Source organism: Mercenaria mercenaria, chromosome 1 (assembly GCF_021730395.1).
Source record: "Mercenaria mercenaria strain notata chromosome 1, MADL_Memer_1, whole genome shotgun sequence".
Taxonomy (NCBI): Eukaryota; Metazoa; Mollusca; class Bivalvia; order Venerida; family Veneridae; genus Mercenaria; species Mercenaria mercenaria.
In genome coordinates, this window is record NC_069361.1 from 62,437,942 (window position 1) to 62,459,348 (window position 21,407).

The 21,407-nt window shown below is 33.4% G+C and overlaps 1 protein-coding gene across 2 annotated transcripts in view; it reads left to right on the top strand.

The window, feature by feature from the left end:
- Positions 1-1,022: 1,022 nt before the first annotated feature.
- LOC123536166 (uncharacterized) overlaps positions 1,023-21,407 on the top strand; it is a 36,909-nt gene continuing 16,524 nt past the window's right edge. The window contains exons 1-5 of one of the 2 annotated variants that reach the window (XM_045319092.2): positions 1,023-1,593; positions 11,392-12,520; positions 18,885-19,126; positions 19,367-19,559; positions 21,381-21,407. In XM_045319092.2, the coding sequence (XP_045175027.2) occupies positions 11,606-12,520; positions 18,885-19,126; positions 19,367-19,559; positions 21,381-21,407 (1,377 nt within the window). In that variant the 5' untranslated portion in view covers positions 1,023-1,593; positions 11,392-11,605. The remainder of the gene's footprint in view (positions 1,594-11,391; positions 12,521-18,884; positions 19,127-19,366; positions 19,560-21,380) is intronic. The other variant, XM_045319102.2, reaches the window with a different exon arrangement.

Below are 21,407 nucleotides of genomic sequence, written 5' to 3' on the forward strand. Positions count from 1 at the left end.
GCAACAGCAGCAGTTGTAGCAGCAGCTGATGAAATAGTTTGTATTAAGCGGTAGCAGTTTTTGCAACAGTAATAGTATTAATAGCAGCAGCTGGTGAAATAGTTGCTGATGAAATAGTTTGTACTAAGCGGTAGTAGCTTTTGCGGCAGTAGTAGCAGCAACAGCTAATGAAGTAAACTGATTACGATTACGTGGTAGTTGTTTAAGCAGGATCAACAGAAGTAGCAGTAGCTGCAAATTGCAAATGTTATATATCGGCAGCATGTTTTGCAACAGCAGCAGTAGCAAATGGTCTGTAGCGGTACCAGTTTCGCAGCAGCAGTAGTAGCAGTAGGAGCAACAACTGACATGCAGAGGTAGCAATTTTGCAGTAATAGCAGTAGCAGCAACAGTAGTTGATATATAGAGGTAGAAAATTTTGAGGAATAATTGCAAGTATATTTTCAGCATGAACAATAATTGCAACAACAGAAGTTTGAATAATTACGTCACTAGCAGTAGTAGCAGCAGCAGAAGCAGCAGCAGTTGTTGTTATAGTGATAATCGTTGCAATACATTAGTATACACAATTTGTTTGAGTATTTAAATATGAGGTTTCAATCAAAACCATTTCATTATTACATTAATAGTTATTCTATTCTCAAGTTTGTTATTCATCGTCAGCATAGAATTGCAAATAAACAAATAATTCTAAATGATTTGTTAATGTATCAGACAAACATGCTAGAAGTCAAGCGTAATTTTCGAAATTGATTTTAAAGTTACCCTTTTTAATAAGGAAAACTACGATTTCTTTTTCTGTTTACAGATAACTGTTTACAGTTAAATGTATTTGAAAGCTAGTTGAGATATTTCAATGATATTTCACGCTACTATAATATATCAAATGTCAACAAACGATCGAAGCCGTCCTTTGTCAACTCCGTATTGATTTCATTGAAAATGAAAATGTATGGTATACAAAATTTAAATATATCTTGGGCATTGGTTCGTTCAAATTTCAAATATCAAAGCTTGCGTGATGGATTTTTGCCTGTTTTTTCAAACCATTGATTCTGCTTGGTGTTTTACTTGCGTGGTTAAGATTAGTTAAATTTCACTCATACCATTTGTTTAAACAATTTATCAATAAGTAGCAATTATTTTCAAAGATTTTCGTACTATTGAGTAACATGTCAACAATCAAACAAGGATCGGTAAAAGTTTTTATGAAGGCTTTTGAATATATATGATCTTGAAATGTACAGATAATTTAGCATATCAATACTGGTAATCTCAGTTTGGAGGTCAGACCAGTAGTAGAATCGATATAGGGTAATGACGGCAGTAATTTATAAGTGATATCTTATCTTTGAAATATTCGAAAATCACAAGTGTTGAAGTAAATAATCTGTTGGATATATTGCGCGATTTTACGGTGTAAACTGATTTCAACTGAAGTTTAAGAAAGTGTATTTCTTTGGATGACATTTAAACAGGAATATCCAATCTGTGTGCTGAAAGTATATAAAAAATTCAAAGGTGACTTTTACTGTTTTTAATGTGGAGTCTCGAATCAACATGTAACACTATCGGGAATACTTTCAATTACAAGTAGGTTTTTTTTTTCTATAAAAGTAAAACTTTCTTTTTAAACCAAAACCTGTAGGATTGTTGTAAAGTAGTCTCATTGTTGAGAACAAGAACAGTTGCCTTTGATAATAATTTTATTTCTTAAATGTTGTACTTAACTCGCATATCTGTCATTAAAACAGCTCGTCTTCTATCAAAGAAATACAAGTTTTAAACCATATAGTAAATTAATTCTTTCTCGTCAACATCGCAGTATTAAACATTTGGCCTGAAATAAAGTAAAAAAATAACACTAGCTGGTTTGTCATTTTAACTTATTTATGTAATTCGGAATAACAGGGAAATACAAAATCTAAATGGTCTTTTTTTTATAAACAAAGGTTTCATTATTACATGAGATTTGAACTTGTAGGCTGATTGAGTTGTTTGAAACTTTTATATTGGTATGATCGATCCATCATTCAGCTTTGTTTAAACTATAAGTTATGCGAACGCTCTGTTGATATTGTGTGAAACTCACAATTACTTTTGTTACAATCGATTGGACCGATTGAATTTATAATGTCAAGCATCTAGATAATTATTCATGACTTGTTTCATGATTAACTTCCAAACATTTCGTATAAACAGGGAATTGTCCCTGTATATTTTATCCGCTGAACGACATTGTTCAAATTATAAATATGTATACTCAAAATCCGAAACCATAAAGATGATGTAAAAATATAAGCGAAACTATGAAACTGTTCATTAAAAAAAAAATATTTGGCCTGCCGATCGGTTCGCGCGTATACAGGATTAAAGTGGCTTTCAAATGTGACTTTTTTCTGAACTTGGCTATAATTTTGTTATAATTTTGAGCCTCAACTACAAAAGGACCGGTTTTATAAAATATGAACACTACCTACTGACAATGAATTATAAAGCATGCCTAGCTAAATTTGATGACAATATTGTTTGAATGAAGTAAAGTTAAAGGCTCATAATGCCTTGGTTTAAAATGTGGCTGCCACATTTTCCATTATGAAAATAAAATATATTAATTTCTTGTTAAATCCTATTTCTGATAATTGTTTTCTCTAATATTTGTCAAACGTTTGAATTTTAATGAACATAGTAGATCGTTTAATTTGAATCTGTTGTGTTTGATTACCTCCCATTATGACTCAAACTATATACATTCATGTACAGTTTTAAATGTAGCACTTTTCTTACTATGTAGTTATCCATAGCATCTACTTGGACAGCTGTTTCAAACATTTTGAACATAACATTTAAACTTTAAGACTAGACATAAGTTCAGTGTGCAAGCATTGCAACAAATTACGCAGAACCATACATGTAATTCAGAAAAGTTTTAGTATGGACATCTTCACAGTTTGTTCATTCACAGTGAAGCAGTAAGTTTGTAGTACAAAATAGACTTTATAAGAAACTTACAAAACTATATTTAATTATATAATTATGAAGAAAAAAAACCTGTAGGCTATTAATTGCTAATATTTTAAATCATGTTGGCATACGTGTGCAAATATTAACTACACCCCCCCCCCCCCCCCCCCCACGCCTTCCTCCTTGTATATTCATAAAGTTTTTATCATGTTTTCTACAACAAACTGTCAGATAAAAAATGCTGATTTTCATGTTTGTGAACTTCTCGATGGGACGAGACATGGATATATTATTTCAAACCTCGAAGGTAACGTTACAAGCTAATTTATGGTACATCTGCCTTATTCATGACAATGCATCTGCACACAAGAGCAATATTGTACTGCAGTATTTACAGGATTAGCAGGTTAAGCAATTACCGCAACCTCCATATTTGCCCGACCCAAGTCCTCTTTGCTGAAAAAGTGTTGCAGAAGCGCCTTTGCTAGCGCAGTGTGCAAATGTATGCATATAGTATACGAAGAGCAAACTACATGTACTCTGGGTCTTGGATAACCTGGTTGGAAAAGTGCGTTTTTGTTAAGGGTGAATATTTTTGAGGGACTGGTGTGAGCAATATGCTTATATACAAGTTTTTCTATACTTTATATGAACAGTCTCAAAATTTTATGAATTCCCCTCGTAGCGTATTATGTTCATATTTATGGTCAAATGAACATTAAATTGTTTATCCTTCAGCTGACTATACTTCCAACATAGTGGCTATCATAAAGTTGCAATCATGTTTTGTCCTTTTTCATTTGAGGGTTAGATTAATAGTCCCTTACATGTTGAAAACAAATTACGGGGACTATAATAATATTATGATAGCGCTTTTTCGTCCATCATTCCAGCCGTCCATCCGTCTGCCGGCACTTTCCTGTCCGGTCCATAAACTCAAGTGTTCTCCATAATTAGACCATGTGTCATGCGCAACCGCTAGACCTCTCAAACGTCAAGGTCAGACTTGGAGAACAAATGTCAACGTTCTTTTTCCTGTTAGGTCAGTAACTCAACCGTCCAGCAAGGGATTTTGATATTTCTTAACACAAAATGTTCCCCATAATCAGACGACGTGTCATGAGCAACACCCAAACCCGTAGCTTAAAAGTCAAGGTCACACTTTGAGATCAAATTTCAATATATTTTTTTTACCAACTCAATCCATTAAGGGATTTTATTATTACTTGTAATTGTTTCCCATAATGAGCTGATGCCAGATCTGTACCTCAAAAGTCAATTTCACCATTTGAGGTCAGAGGTCAACATGGCTCTTTTCCCTGTCCAGTCTGATCAAATGATTTAAAGGACTATTTTCTCGTTTGATGTTCATCTTTAGGGAGGAACCACTTCAGATGATTTTATCCCATGTGGTAGATCTGAAGGTATGGCCGAAACGAAAGTAGGTATCCTGTTTGGTTGAATGGTTTTGTGAGCACGAGCTGTTTCAGTGTCTGTCACAAAGTTTATCCTTGCTTATATCTCATTCATTACCTGATTGGTCTCTTTGAAACTCACATACAATGCTCCTACTAATAATTCGTTCACATTGATGAGTAGATACTAGATATCTTACCTTAATCTTCAAACACTTACCACATTTTCCAATTTAGGGCATAACTTTTTTCATTTCTTTATGGGTTCATTTGATAATTACAAACCATCAAAGGCAAGTTTTCTAAGGGCAAACACTTAACGAATTTACACATAACTTATTTTCTAACCACACTGCGCCGATTATCTTTTATAACTCAGTAATTATCGAGAGCTCGAACCTCTGCGCACTTCAAAAGCATTCTAGGAATCGAGGTCTGATGCAAGTGTTTTTCTATGGTGCATGTTAAAAACCATGATGTGCATGTTAAAGTTAAAGAAGATCAATGGTTAGACACAAGTTTTCCATGCCGTTCGAAGGTCCTAGCTCCATCCTTTGCTTGTTACAACTTACGTTCATCATGGCCCGTTTTTTTTTGGCAAGCAATTAGCTTGCGAAGTTCTGCGGTGTAGCCTAGGTGCAGAACTATTCGGAAATAATGCGCGGTGGGCATTTTGTGTTTTTACCCAGCATTAAAAAATTTTTAGTATACAAAACATAATAGCATCCACTGACACATTGTCGCCGTCTTGCCTTAATATAATTAGGAGACCGCTCTAAGTAACTTACACGAATAATAAGAACAAGTTATAAATAATCATAATAATAATGAGGATAATAAGGATAATAAAATAATTATAATAATGATAAGAAGAAGAATAGTGGGCCTACGGCAGCTCCAAAACTTGAATAAGAAATGACATAAATAATAATTATAATGATGATGAGGATGATGATAATAATAATAATAATAGCAATAATAATAATAATAATAATAATAATAATAATAATAATAATAATAAAACAAAAACGTGGCAGCTGGTTGCAATTTTTTATTGCGAATTGCGATCCTAGGGCGAGCTAAATGTTTCTACTAATACTCTTTCTTCCAGTATTTGACTGACAGCCCTAAACATTTGTTATATAGTCAGTCAATAATGCTACTTTTTTACATGATTGCATAAATACATCAGATATATTTTTTCGAGATTAGACACGCAAAAGTGCGGCGTGGAGCACGACGCCACCGCCAAAGACGTCGCGTGATATTTTAAACTTTAAAAGTAGAGTTCGATTTTCAACATTGAATTTTGACTCCAGAGAATTTTCAGTTTTGTAAAATAATCGATAAGGTAGCTTGACGACATGATTATTTTTCCAAGCAGATGACTTTAATGTTCATGTTAAGCCGATATGGAAATTGAGCATTTTATGAAGTACTCATAGGGAGTTTTATTTGGAACACCTTTAGAGCTTTATGCGGAACACCAACAGAGCTCTAAGTGGAATTCCCGAGGAGCTTTGTGCGGAATACTTTTAGAGATGTATATGGAAACACTTGATAGCTTTATGTGGAACTCCTGAGGAGTTCATAGTGGAATTTCCGGGGAACTTTTTGAGGATCACCTTTAGAGCTTTATGTGGAAAATTTTGATAGTTTAATGCGGAATTCCTGGGAAAATTTGTGCGGAACAACTGGAAACTTCATGGGGTTTTATGCGGAACTGAGCATCTTTGTGTGGAACACCCAGGCAGTTTTATGTGGAACTCCTGTGGAACGTACATAATGCTGCCCGGAAAGCGTTATGCGGAGGGAGTTTATGCGGTCTCTTAGTGCGCACATAAAGGAAATGTATGAACATAACGGCGGACACGTTAACTATAATGCATGGCCCAGTTCAAACTCGACGCTAATAACTTATATCAGTTCGTTTTTTTTTGTAATCTGAGAAAATGCACCTTTATCATAGTAAACGAAGCTTTTAATTCGGTATGCTTAAAACATTGAGGTCTTTAAAGGTCTTCAACATCAAGTTCTAAAACAGACAAAGTAGAGAATATTTATAAACATAAAGAAAGACAAAACGTGAAGAAACAAATACAAATACATCCTGTGAAGTCACACTTGACAATGGAAATGAGTTCTGTGAAGTTACAACTTGACAACGAGAACCAGGTTCAAATACAAAAACGTGTTTACAGCCACTTTTTATCTTTAATTAATAGTGCACCTAGGCTACGGTTTGGTCCGCCAAATTTGTTATAAGTGTTGTTTAAATTTATTTTGAAAGATCCGACGTTTGCAAATTGCTTCTTTATTTTGAAAGATCCAGACATATATATATATATATATATATATAGTTGAGAGAATTAATTAATACGAACTAAATCACCACCACAATATACCAGACCAATTACGGCAAAGCGCCTAGCAGTACAAACGAACACGCACATGCCACAGCAAGTCCACTAACCCAATAAGATTAGTTTCGATACTGCTTTATATACGAGCCCGAATTGTACTACACATTCGTACTGGTTCAACATTTGCATATATATACTCAAATCTCTGTTTTCATGTCTCACAAATCAGTAGTGACTTTTTAGTCTTTATAACTGATTGGGACCAGAGAAGCTATATTTTCTCTCTCTGAAAGTTAACTGGATCTCGAGGATACATTGAATATATATAGATAATTTGCGTTAAGGGATATAATTATATTCAGAACAGTTGACTTTCCCATACGTGAGATCCGCTAGGATACAAGTTCGCATTATAAATTATTATATAGTTGAGAGAATTAATTAATACGAACTAAATCACCACCACAATATACCAGACCAATTACGGAAAATATAGCTTCTCTGGTCCCAATCGGTTATAAAGACTAAAAAGTCACTACTGATTTGTGAGACATGAAAACAGAGATTTGAGTATATATATGCAAATGTTGAACCAGTACGAATGTGTAGTACAATTCGGGCTCGTATATAAAGCAGTATCGAAACTCATCTTATTGGGTTAGTGGACTTACTGTGGCATGTGCGTGTTCGTTTGTACTGCTAGGCGCTTTGCCGTAATTGGTCTGGTATATGGTGGTGGTGATTTAGTTCGTATTAATTAATTCTCTCAACTATATAATAATTTATAATGCGAACTTGTATCCTAGCGGATCTCACGTATGGGAAAGTCAACTGTTCTGAATATAATTATATCCCTTAACGCAAATTATCTATATATATTCAATGTATCCTCGAGATCCAGTTAACTTTCAGAGAGAGAGAAAATATAGCTTCTCTGGTCCCAATCGGTTATAAAGACTAAAAAGTCACTACTGATTTGTGAGACATGAAAACAGAGATTTGAGTATATATATGCAAATGTTGAACCAGTACGAATGTGTAGTACAATTCGGGCTCATATATAAAGCAGTATCGAAACTAATCTTATTGGGTTAGTGGACTTGCTGTGGCATGTGCGTGTTCGTTTGTACTGCTAGGCGCTTTGCCGTAATTGGTCTGGTATATTGTGGTGGTGATTTAGTTCGTATTAATTAATTCTCTCAACTATATAATAATTTATAATGCGAACTTGTATCCTAGCGGATCTCACGTATGGGAAAGTCAACTGTTCTGAATATAATTATATCCCTTAACGCAAATTATCTATATATATTCAATGTATCCTCGAGATCCAGTTAACTTTCAGAGAGAGAGAAAATATAGCTTCTCTGGTCCCAATCGGTTATAAAGACTAAAAAGTCACTACTGATTTGTGAGACATGAAAACAGAGATTTGAGTATATATATGCAAATGTTGAACCAGTACGAATGTGTAGTACAATTCGGGCTCGTATATAAAGCAGTATCGAAACTAATCTTATTGGGTTAGTGGACTTGCTGTGGCATGTGCGTGTTCGTTTGTACTGCTAGGCGCTTTGCCGTAATTGGTCTGGTCTATTGTGGTGGTGATTTAGTTCGTATTAATTAATTCTCTCAACTATATAATAATTTATAATGCGAACTTGTATCCTAGCGGATCTCACGTATGGGAAAGTCAACTGTTCTGAATATAATTATATCCCTTAACGCAAATTATCTATATATATTCAATGTATCCTCGAGATCCAGTTAACTTTCAGAGAGAGAAAATATAGCTTCTCTGGTCCCAATCGGTTATAAAGACTAAAAAGTCACTACTGATTTGTGAGACATGAAAACAGAGATTTGAGTATATATATGCAAATGTTGAACCAGTACGAATGTGTAGTACAATTCGGGCTCGTATATAAAGCAGTATCGAAACTAATCTTATTGGGTTAGTGGACTTGCTGTGGCATGTGCGTGTTCGTTTGTACTGCTAGGCGCTTTGCCGTAATTGGTCTGGTCTATTGTGGTGGTGATTTAGTTCGTATTAATTAATTCTCTCAACTATATAATAATTTATAATGCGAACTTGTATCCTAGCGGATCTCACGTATGGGAAAGTCAACTGTTCTGAATATAATTATATCTCTTAACGCAAATTATCTATATATATTCAATGTATCCTCGAGATCCAGTTAACTTTCAGAGAGAGAAAATATAGCTTCTCTGGTCCCAATCGGTTATAAAGACTAAAAAGTCACTACTGATTTGTGAGACATGAAAACAGAGATTTGAGTATATATATGCAAATGTTGAACCAGTACGAATGTGTAGTACAATTCGGGCTCGTATATAAAGCAGTATCGAAACAATCTTATTGGGTTAGTGGACTTGCTGTGGCATGTGCGTGTTCGTTTGTACTGCTAGGCGCTTTGCCGTAATTGGTCTGGTCTATTGTGGTGGTGATTTAGTTCGTATTAATTAATTCTCTCAACTATATAATAATTTATAATGCGAACTTGTATCCTAGCGGATCTCACGTATGGGAAAGTCAACTGTTCTGAATATAATTATATCCCTTAACGCAAATTATCTATATATATTCAATGTATCCTCGAGATCCAGTTAACTTTCAGAGAGAGAAAATATAGCTTCTCTGGTCCCAATCGGTTATAAAGACTAAAAAGTCACTACTGATTTGTGAGACATGAAAACAGAGATTTGAGTATATATATGCAAATGTTGAACCAGTGCGAATGTGTAGTACAATTCGGGCTCGTATATAAAGCAGTATCGAAACTAATCTTATTGGGTTAGTGGACTTGCTGTGGCATGTGCGTGTTCGTTTGTACTGCTAGGCGCTTTGCCGTAATTGGTCTGGTATATTGTGGTGGTGATTTAGTTCGTATTAATTAATTCTCTCAACTATATATATATATATATATATATACACACACACAGACACACACATATATATATATATATATATATATATATATATATACTTTACAATGAAAAGACTCGGCACAAGATGGAGGTCTATTAATCAAATAAATAAAATGACTTCACATGCCTTTCCAACAGTATTTATACAGTATATAAAATACTGTTGGAAAGGCATGTGAAGTCATATATATATATATATATATATATATATATAAGTATTAAGTAATTGTATCCGGGCGGCAGTAAGAATATTTCGAAGTTTGAAAATGTCCTGAATTATTTTAATCTGAAAGAAACAGAGGTTTGATCAATTAATACCTGTGTACATTTTTGGTCAATGGATGAAAATTTCGAAAACTTGTTTTAAATTTGTTTACATACGTTTGCCGCTTTTATGCTAACTTCAAGCAACAAAGGGATTCAGAATTGAAATAGTTCAATTGTCTTGACTGAAAATGGCGTAATTTGCCTATATTTAGTTATTTAGTAAAATTCCTGACAAAATCAACACCAACTCATTGTATAATGTAGAATATAAAACCTTTTAACGGAATAAGTGGATCAAACATTATAATCAGTTTCATTTTATTGATCAAGAATAGACTGATTTTCAATTGGAAAAAAAAACAGCAGATATCGAATATAATTTCATTTGACCTTTCTCACTACCCGATTTATTTTCCTATTAAAGAAAGAATATTGAAGCCGTGTGTAACTCTAATTGGGCAAGTAGGACACTTTCGTCACGTACAAATTAGGTTGAATTTCAGCCGAGTTATATATTTTTTATTTTTGAAATTTGTTGTGCTAAGTGTATATCTCAGTAGGTAAATATTATATATTCTGCTTGAAAAAACTAGTAAAAAAAACAAACTAAAAAAGAATGAATTTGGTGGCTTATATACTACAATTACTTCTTTTTCTGGCGTTGGCGCACACTGATGAAAATGTGAACAATGGAATTATTTAAAAACAGTTTGAGTAAGCAAACATATGATGAGATGCTTACAGCAAAACCAAAACATAAATACTCTAACATTTTTTTTTCTTAAAGTCTGTAGGGCAGGAGGCAGAATGCTTGTTTGACAATATTCCTGCGCGAAGGTTGTTTGTTATTATACAACTAAATCACTATTAGTGCGTGTCATCGCATCAAGTGTCATAGCATGATAGCGGTGCACAAAAGAGGCAAATAATTGATGAATGTCGTCTAAGATTAAGATATATAGATTGAGGTTTTTGGGGGGCACTATTATCTCGAACTATTTTCCTACCTTTTTATTGTCCAGTTCAGAGCAATTACTTTTTTCCCAGAACACTCATCACATTGTATCTGTCGATCTTCTTAGACATTATTGAAAATTAAACGATTTATTAAACTCTCCCAATCAGTTTTATGATTATACAAATGATTTTACTATCAAAAAGTGACTGGCTCCCGCAAAGAAATGTGAACCTTGTGCTTGCATTTATTCTTTTACTTGTTTTTGAATTTTACAAATGTCATTTAATACAGTTAATTACTATAATTAAATATAAATCGATAGATGTTATCAATTATAAAGGCGATATCTCCGAATACAAAGCAGTATCATATATGCAGTCTATTTTGTCATTTTGTCACAGATCGGTTATCCGGTTCAATAATTTTGTTTTATTATTTACGACTGTATTTAACGACCTTTTGCTTTATATTACAGATCTCCTACAGACGAAACCAAAAACCTTCTTTACAGAACGTGAAGCTGTTATGGAACATACATAATATATCAGTATTCATGGACTTGTGACCCTGACAATGATATAAAGGAAACAGTACAATACATTCGACACGACTGGAATGGAATAATAATGAGACTATTGAAATAGATTAAAATTTGCCATTGAGACACACGGAGTAAAGGATGGGGTAGAATGGCCATAAATAATGATACGATAGGTATAGTCTTGTTCGTGCTCGCAATATTTGCTGCTATATTAAATGTTTTGTCAATTGTTTATAAACTGTGTAAGGACTTCACAACACCTAAACTTTGGAAATATTCCCTGTTATATCAGGATACCGCATACTGTTGTCTCTCTTTAGGATTATTGGTGTTTTTTATCTATTCGTTTGGTGCCGATACCTCTGTTTGTGACGCCGCTGGCTTTTTCCTTTTATTTGGAATCGTTCAGTGTTTGCTATCATATATAACAACCGGGATAATATTATTGTCCATACAAAATCCAGGAAAATCGTCATCAATATCAAATTTCCACAGGAATATTTTTATCGTGATTGTAACACCGGAAATTATTATAGGGTGTCTTCTATCCAGTCTCCCTTATATATCGGACAGACTGTTCAACACTGACTTACCATTTGATATTGCATGTTTCCCTATTAGGGACCACGGACAACAAGGAGCAGCCTATGGCACATTGTTGGTTGCTATATGCTGGATTGTAGTTATTGCTATTGCTGTCTGTGATGTCATTATCGCCTTAAAATTATGGAAATTCAACAATAGAATTCATTCTGCACAGAATAACGTTTGGCAAGCACAGCTTATTGTTCAAGGAAAAATACTCGTTATAGTGTTGCTGATTGAACACGTTGTGTGTATTGTGGTTATCTTAACAACAACTCTTAGCATTTATGTAAATGTAGATATATTCAGCAACAATAAAACATGGATTGTGATGACGTCATTAGCTGTATCTGTCATTGTTCACGGTGTAGTATCTAATATATGCAACGTGATGTGGACATCCTGCTGTTGCCGAGATAATAGTGCGGTCAAAGAACCTCACAGAAAATTAAAGAAATTGGAACTCCTAAATATTGAGGTGAGTATTGTTATACAACTGCATTAAAACACCAATTTCTGAACAGTATTGCTAAATATTGAGGTGAGTATTGTCATACAATTACATTAAAACTCAGTTTCTAAACAGTATTACTAAATATTGAGGTGAGTATTGTCATACAATTGCATTAAAACACTAGTTTCTGAACAGTGTTACCAAATATTGAGATGAGTATTGATATACAATTACATTAAAACACCAGTATCTGAAAAGTATTACTAAATATTGAGGCGAGAATTGTAAAACAATTAATTAAAACCCCAGTTTCTGAACAGTATTACTAAATATTGAGGCGAGTATTGTCATACAATTACATTAAAGCACCAGTTTCTGAACAGTATTACTAAATATTGAGGCGAGTATTGTCATACAATTACATTAAAGCACCAATGTCTGAACATTATTACAAAATATTGAGGTGAGTATTGTCAAACAGTTACATAAAGCACTAGTTTCTGAAAAGTATTACTAAATATTGAAGCGAGAATTGCCATACAATTACATTAAAGCACCAGTTTCTGAACAGTATTACTAAATATTGAGGCGAGAATTGTCAAACAGTTACATAAAGCACTAGTTTCTGAAAAGTATTACTAAATATTGAAGCGAGAATTGCCATACAATTACATTAAAGCACAAGTTTCTGAACAGTATTACTAAATATTAAGGCGAGAGTTGTCATACAATTACATTAACTCCAGTGTCTGAACAGTATTACTAAATATTGAGGTGAGTATTGTCATACAGTTACATTAAATCACCAATGTCTGAACACTAATTCTAAATATTGATGCGAAAATTGTAGAACAATTACATTAAAGCACCAATGTCTGAACGGTATTACAAAATACTGAGGTGAAAATTGTCAAACAGTGGCATAAAGCACCAATTTCTGAACAATATTACTAAATATTGAGGTGAGTATTGTTATACAACTGCATTAAAACAACAATTACTGAACAGTATTACTAAATATTGGGGCGAATATTGTCATACAATTACATTACAACACCAGTGTCTGAACAGTATTACTAAGTATTGGGGCGAGAATTGTCATACAATTGCATTAAGCGCCAGTGTCTGAACATTATTACGAAATATTTAAGTGAGTATTGTTATACAATTACATTAAGCGCCAGTGTCTGAACAGTATTACTAAATATTGATGCGAGAACTGTCATACAATTACATTAAGCGCCAGTTTCTGAACAGTATTACTAAATATTGAGGTGACTATTGTCATACAATTACATTAAGCACCAGTTTCTGAACAGTATTACTAAATATTGAGTTGAGTATTGTCATGCAATTACATTAAAGCACCAGTGTCTAAACAGTATTACTAAATATTGTGGTGAGTATTGTCATACAATTACATTAAGCACCAGTGTCTGAACAGTATTACGTTATACAATTACATTAAGCACCAGTGTCTGAACAGTATTACTAAATATTGAGGTGAGTATTGTCATACACTTACATTAAGCACCAGTTTCTGAACAGTATTACTAAATATTGAGTTGAGTATTGTCATACAATTACATTAAAGCACCAGTGTCTGAACAGTATTACTAAATATTAAGGTGAGTATTGTCATACAATTACATTAAGCACCAGTGTCTGGACAGTATTACTATTACTAAATATTGTGGTGAGTATTGTCATACAATTACATTAATCACCAGTGTCTGAACAGTATTACTAAGTATTGAGGCGAGAATTGTCATACAATTGCATTAAGCGCCAGTTTCTGAACATTATTACTAAATATTTAGGTGAGTATTGTTATACAATTACATTAAGCACCAATGTCTGAACATTATCACTAAATATTGAGTTGAGTATTGTCATACAATTACATTAAAGCACCAATGTCTGAACATTATTACTTAATATTGAGCTGAGTATTGTCATACAATTACATTAAAGCACCACTGTCTGAACATTATTACTAAATATTGAGGTGAGTATTGTCATACAATTGTATTAAAGCATCAGTGTCTGAACAGTATCACTCAATATTGAGGCGAGAATTGTCATACAATTACATTAAACACCAGTGTCTGGATAGTATTACTAAATATTGAAGCGAGGACTGTCATACAATTACATTAACCACCAGTGTCTGAACAGTATTACTAAATATTGAGGTAAGTATTGTCATACAATTACATTAAAGCACCAATGTATGAACAGTATTACTAAATATTGAGGTGAGTATTGTCATACAATTACTTTAAAGCACCAATGTCTGAACAGTATTACTAAATATTGAGGCGAGTATTGTTATACAATAACATTAAAGCACCAATGTCTGAACAGTATTACTGAATATTGAGGAAGGTGAGTATTGTTATACCATTACATTAAGCGCCAGTGTCTGAACAGTATTACTAAATATTGAGGTGAGTATTGTCATACAATTACATTAAAGCACCAGTTTCTGAACAGTATTACTAAATATTGAGTAGAGTATTGTCATACAATTACATTAAAGCACCAATGTCTGAACATTATTACTAAATATTGAGGTGAGTATTGTCATACAATTGTATTAAAGCACCAGTGTCTGAACAGAATCACTCAATATTGAGGCGGGAATTGTCATACAATTACATTAAACACCAGTGTCTGGATAGTATTACTAAATATTGAGGCGAGAACTGTCATACAATTACATTAACCACCAGTGTCTGAACAGTATTACTAAATATTGAGGTGGGTATTGTCATACAATTACATTAAAGCACCAATGTCTGAACAGTATTACTAAATATTGAGGTGAGTATTGTCATACAATTACTTTAAAGCACCAATGTCTGAACAGTATTATTAAATATTGAGGCGAGTATTGTCATACAATTACATTAAAGCACCAATGTCTGAACAGTATTACTGAATATTGAGGAAGGTGAGTATTGTTATACAATTACATTAAGCGCCAGTGTCTGAACAGTATTACAGTATTATACTTATATAATACTTATACAATTACATTAAAGCACCAATGTTTGAACAGTATTACTAAATATTGAGGTGAGTATTGTCATACAATTACATTAAAGCTCCGATGTCTGAACAGTATTACTAAATATTGAGGCGAGTATTGTCATACAATTACATTAAAGCACCAATGTCTGAATAGTATTACTGAATATTGAGGTAGGTGAGTATTGTTATACAATTACATTAAGCGCAAGTGTCTGAACAGTATTACTAAATATTGAGGTGAGTATTGTCATACAATTACATTAAGCGCAAGTGTCTGAACAGTATTACTAAATATTGAGGTGAGTATTGTCATACAATTACATTAAGCACCAGTGTCTGAACAGTATTACCAAATATTGAGGTGAGTATTGTCATACAATTACATTAAGCGCCAGTGTCTGAACAGTATTACTAAATATTGATGCGAGAACTGTCACACAATTACATTAAGCGCCAGTTTCAGAACAGTATTACTAAATATTGAGGCGAGAAGTGTCATACAATTACATTAACCACCAGTGTCTGAACAGTATTACTCAATATTGAGGTGGGTATTGTCATACAATTACATTAACCACCAGTGTCTGAACAGTATTACTTAATATTGTGGTGAGTATTGTCATACAATTACATTAAGCACCAGTTTAGAACCAGTGTCTGAACAGTACAACTAAATATTAAGGTGAGTGGTGTCATACAATTACATTAAGCACCAGTTTCTAAACAGTACTACTAAATATTGAAGCGGGAATTGCCATACAGTTACATTAAATGTCTGAACGGTGTTAGTAAAACATGTAAACATCAGGTGTATTGATTGGTCCGATAACTGAATGTATAAAGTATTTTTCATGTAGATCTGTCGCCAAATACTGTTATTAATAATTCAATGATATTTAATTGAGTCGATAGTTTATATATTGTGATAACGTCGCTCATCTTCCCTGTCATCGCCTTTACTCTATATATTATGCATGTTTCTTTCACATGTTTCGACTTTTTATTACTTGGATCCTGTGTGTCCTTATCTCATAGTAAATTGTTAAATTTTGAACTTCAGCTGGCCTTTTTTAAAATCGATATTTATGTTTCGTTGCAATGACTGTTATCGTACAGTAATAGATTTAAGTCCTTTGTAAAATATCTACTTTAAGTGACTTTCAAAACTCTTTTTGTAACGGTAAATTGATGTACAAATATTTTGACAAAGAATATAACTGCCATGGATAGTTTTAAGTGGCATTTTACCATGTCATATAATTCTTTCTCATAATGTAAACTACAGTTTAAACTTCTAGCTGAATATATCTAAACTGAATTATTATACATTTTAGCCTACTAACCTGATAAAGCATCGATCTACTAACATGATGAATTTTAAACCTTAAAAGGCTAGTAAATTTACTTGGTAACTTTTCATTTTTTTGTTTGCTAAAGTTCGACTTTCAGATTTCTTCCTAACACAACTAGTCTAATATAGTGATCTACTGTACATGTTATTCTTATGTTTTATCTATAACAGTTTCGTCATTGTTAGGAACATTTGTGCCGATTAATTAAAACAAATACTCTCATTTTTGCAAGTTTTCACATGGTGACTTTTCGAAGGAGTAATTATTAATATTTTTTATAATAATTATTATTATTAGTGATTAAAGTAATAATAATTATTATGACTATGATTATAATATTGATGGGAAGAAAAGATAAGAAGAAAACATTAAATACAAGACACCAGTGACGCTGCATTATTTAATGACATTGCAGATTAATATCTTTGGGGTGTTTTTGTTATTTGTTCGAAATTCTTGATTCATTAAAATACATATTAATATATTTTGCTAACAGTGTTACCGAAATGAAATATTTAAGCAGTCAAGACTGTCAGCTATGAACTAGTCACAGCAGCCTATTTCAGTTCGTGTATAGAGTTCAGCTATTCAATAAGTGTTTTATAACATGACATAGCTATATATATATGTGTTAACTATAGACCGGTCATGTACCGGCTGTATATATAAGGAGACGTGTAATAGTGCTCAACTGCTGGTATCTGAAACTATTATTTTCATTTTTGTTTTAACCAAAACAATCTTTGGATGATATTTAACCTTTTACGTCATCTACGAGTGCAGCAATCAGTGTTGATTTTTGAATTAAGACTTAAACTTGAAATGTTTTTCTTTTATCTTATCAGTTCTTTTACATGGTTCAAATTATATCTGCGAGTATAAATCAATATTTGACAGCTCGTTGTTCCTATCTGTTTACACTAGATTTATACAGACCTACCGAGTAACCTAAGCTTACTCTCTAGAAACTAAGCCGTCCGAATATACGTTTAATACGCTAAAATACTTTTCATATTTGTCACACTAGGTCAACTGATTTTCTTTGAGGTCTTGAAATGATTAAATCTATTTATTGGCTTGTTTGGCTGGTTTGTATCAATCATATGTACGAAACGACAGTTTCTGGATAAATTTAAAGGGTTATCCCCCTTGTCCTACACATACAGTCCATTTTTGTAAATAAAACTCTTTTATCATATATTTATATTGGATATCTTTTGAACATGTCATATAAAAAGAAAATGGTTTCATAATTAATTAGAATAGTGGGACATATTTTCAAACAATATACATGTATACTTACAGTCTAGGGCAAAGAACGTCATAGTTAACCCATAATGCATTTTTTTGTTATCTGGGTGTCCAGTTTAAAACGAAAGTGTAGTAAGAGAATTTGCCAGAAAAAGGTGTGTCATTGATTTAAATGGCCAACTTTCTGTAACCTTTGAACACTGTCCAACTTAAGTGTGAGCGCTCTGAAGTTTTGTGTTAATTCACCAAAAAAAAAAAAAAAAAAAAAAAAAAAAAAGAATATCCGGATTATTTGCTTTTACACATATACATGACATTTCCTGTCTGTATGTCTTTTTTTATTTTCTATTGCTCTGATAATTAACTAATTGATGAGTACATACTTCATTCTTTTGTTGTTAAACTTGCTAAATATCATTTCTGAGAAAGCAACTGCTAAAAGAGTGTCTTTTTTTCGCTGGAATGAGGATGATTCCAAAACTAATCTTCGATGCAAAAAAAGATAAATGTGCTACATCTGTAATGAGTTGTGCGGTTATGAAATCATAACTATGGAAAAGATCACTGTCCATTGACCTCTTAGGAAGAACAAAACTTTAAAACCTTTACACACCCACTATTTCTAGACAGTTTGTTTCTTAGGTAGAGCCTAGTAGCGTGTGCTCTTGCTAAATAACGTTGATAAAAGATACAGGTTAGCGACTACATTTAAACCTTATATAACATAGAAAACGCTGTACCTTTTTCAGACTACGGGCAAACTTCGTATGAAAGCAACATGGACTATAGGTAAACACGCGACCAAGCGAGGACTGATGAAGGTGTATGGAACCAACCATCTGAAAACATGGGCCCAGGAGATTGTTATGTTGGGAATGTTGAGGAGAATTCAGCACCCGAGTCTTATACAGTGTCTGTGGACAAACAGTTCCAATCCTTATTACGAGACAATGACGCTTATATCAGGGGAGATAATTACAAGTGATTCTAGGTAAGCTCTGTTACAAGTCGTACTTGTCTGTGTTCATGATAGTTGGTAAATACATCTATAAGAACGTCTTTGGAATCATTGAATGCAACCTTGTCTGTCAGGTATGTTGTGCCGCCGGGATGGTTTGATTCAACATGAAAAGAATTATCAATGCTTATGAATGAAAATGTTAAGAGAACTTTAACTCAGCTGTGAATGTCCCTTGTATAATTATTAAATAAGCCACAATTTTTCTTTCAGAATAATATGTCTTGAGCTGACAAATGGCGGAACGCTCCATGATTTTTTACAAAAAGCCGAACTTCCACTTCCGGAACAGTGTCAGCGTATGATTGTACATGATGTCGCTGAGGGTTTGTTCTATCTTCACCATGAAAATATTCTACATAACAACTTGAGCACATCCTGCGTTTACCTCAAAGGCTCACTACAGGTATTATAACAGTTTGTTACATTTCTCAGTATTAACATACTAGTATCAAGGCGAAAATGCAGTTTGCCAGATATACAAGGAATGTACAGCCTAGCCCTGTTATTATTAGTATATTCGTATTATTTCGAAAAATACAGTTATTCCAGTCATAAGTGTAAATTCACAACAACGGGAAATAATAAGTCTTGAAATTAGATTACTTGTAAATAGTGACATAGTTTACAAATATATATATATATATATATATATATATATATATATTATATTTTCATTTTTCGCTGAAGGGTTGTCAGAATGTTCGCTTATGTTTACCTGTTCAGATTCACTCCTTTTGATAGAATGAGCACAGTTCTGTGCATACCAGAAATATGCGCAAACATTCTAGGATAATTAAGAAATATTCTTCTTTGTTTTAAACAAAGAAAAGAATACTGAAACCGAGATATTATAACGCCACAAAATTACTGTACGTCACAATTTAATGCTCTATAGTTTCAAACGTCATTGCGGCGCGCTGAAAAAATCTGATTTTATTGAAATTTGAACATGGTTCCTCAGCGCTGTATGTCTTACTGCGTCAATACGCCGCAAAAGTCAACTGTCACTAAGCCCAATGGTAGAAGAAATGTCACTGTAGACACCTGTCAAGGAGTTGTCTGCTCAAAAGAGACTTGTGCAGCGTAGATTAAACGTGTGTCATGTTGACCTAAATACCACAAATTAAGTTTAGTTTCGTTTATCTTTTATCCGGCTAATTGCATATTAGCTTATCCATATACGCTATACATATACATATACACTATACATACACATATACGCACACACAGTTGGATTGTGAGCATCAGATATGATATAGTTAAAATTTTGATGACGTCGAACTCTAATCCTCCATCCTTATTTATTTAAATACGAACTTTGTAATAATCGCAGATAAGAATCTTATGGAACTTGCGCTTGCTTCTTGTTGCATCTTTACTCCTTTCCCATTCTGCTTTCTAACGAGTGTAATATACCCCATCAGGCAGCGCTTTTTTGGCTCACCTGAGCATGAAGTGCTCATGATGAGCTTTATAAAATCGTTGGATGTCCGTCGTTCGTCCGTCCATCTGTCCGCCCGGCTGTCGTCCACAACTTCTTTGAAGAACAACTGGAAAACCAACATGTCAATTTCCAATATCACAGGAATTTTCCTTGGTTTGTTTCTTTTCCTATTCTATTGGATCATCCACGCAAAATTCTGACGGTCAGGGCAACTGAAACACATTACTTTTTATGTCAGAAACCGCTGGTTCAGTTTCAAAATAATTTAACAGAATTGTTCCATTGGTAAACATTTAACGATTGTCTTCAATTAATTCCGTTTCATGAAGAAACGTGGCCTCCAGATGACAGGCAGGATTTCATAATATTTCCTAAATCTTCTTGTCAGATATTGCTCGCCCTGTTTTAGAATAAAATTTTTAACAAATGTTTCTTAGTTAACCGTTTACGAAGTTTTTACAAATTATTCCGATTCAGCAAAAATATGCCCAACAGAGATAAAAATAGAAAAATCTCCCTGTAAACCACTGGTCCGGGTTCATGATATTACTGAAATTTTGTGTTGTCAAAAAATGGCTGCCTGGGACCTGGCCAGTGCTTCATAATAGAAAACTTCTTCTCTGAATCTGCAGGCAACTTTTCGAAATTTGTCAGAACTATTTTCATTCTCAACCGATTTGTTACCTGTTTGAGCAGTGAAGCTGAGGTGAGCGATCTAGCATAATCATGACTTGTTCATTCTTACGTCTTATCTAAAACATATATTTCTTCCACTATTAGCCAGATACACACAAGGGGAACACAAAA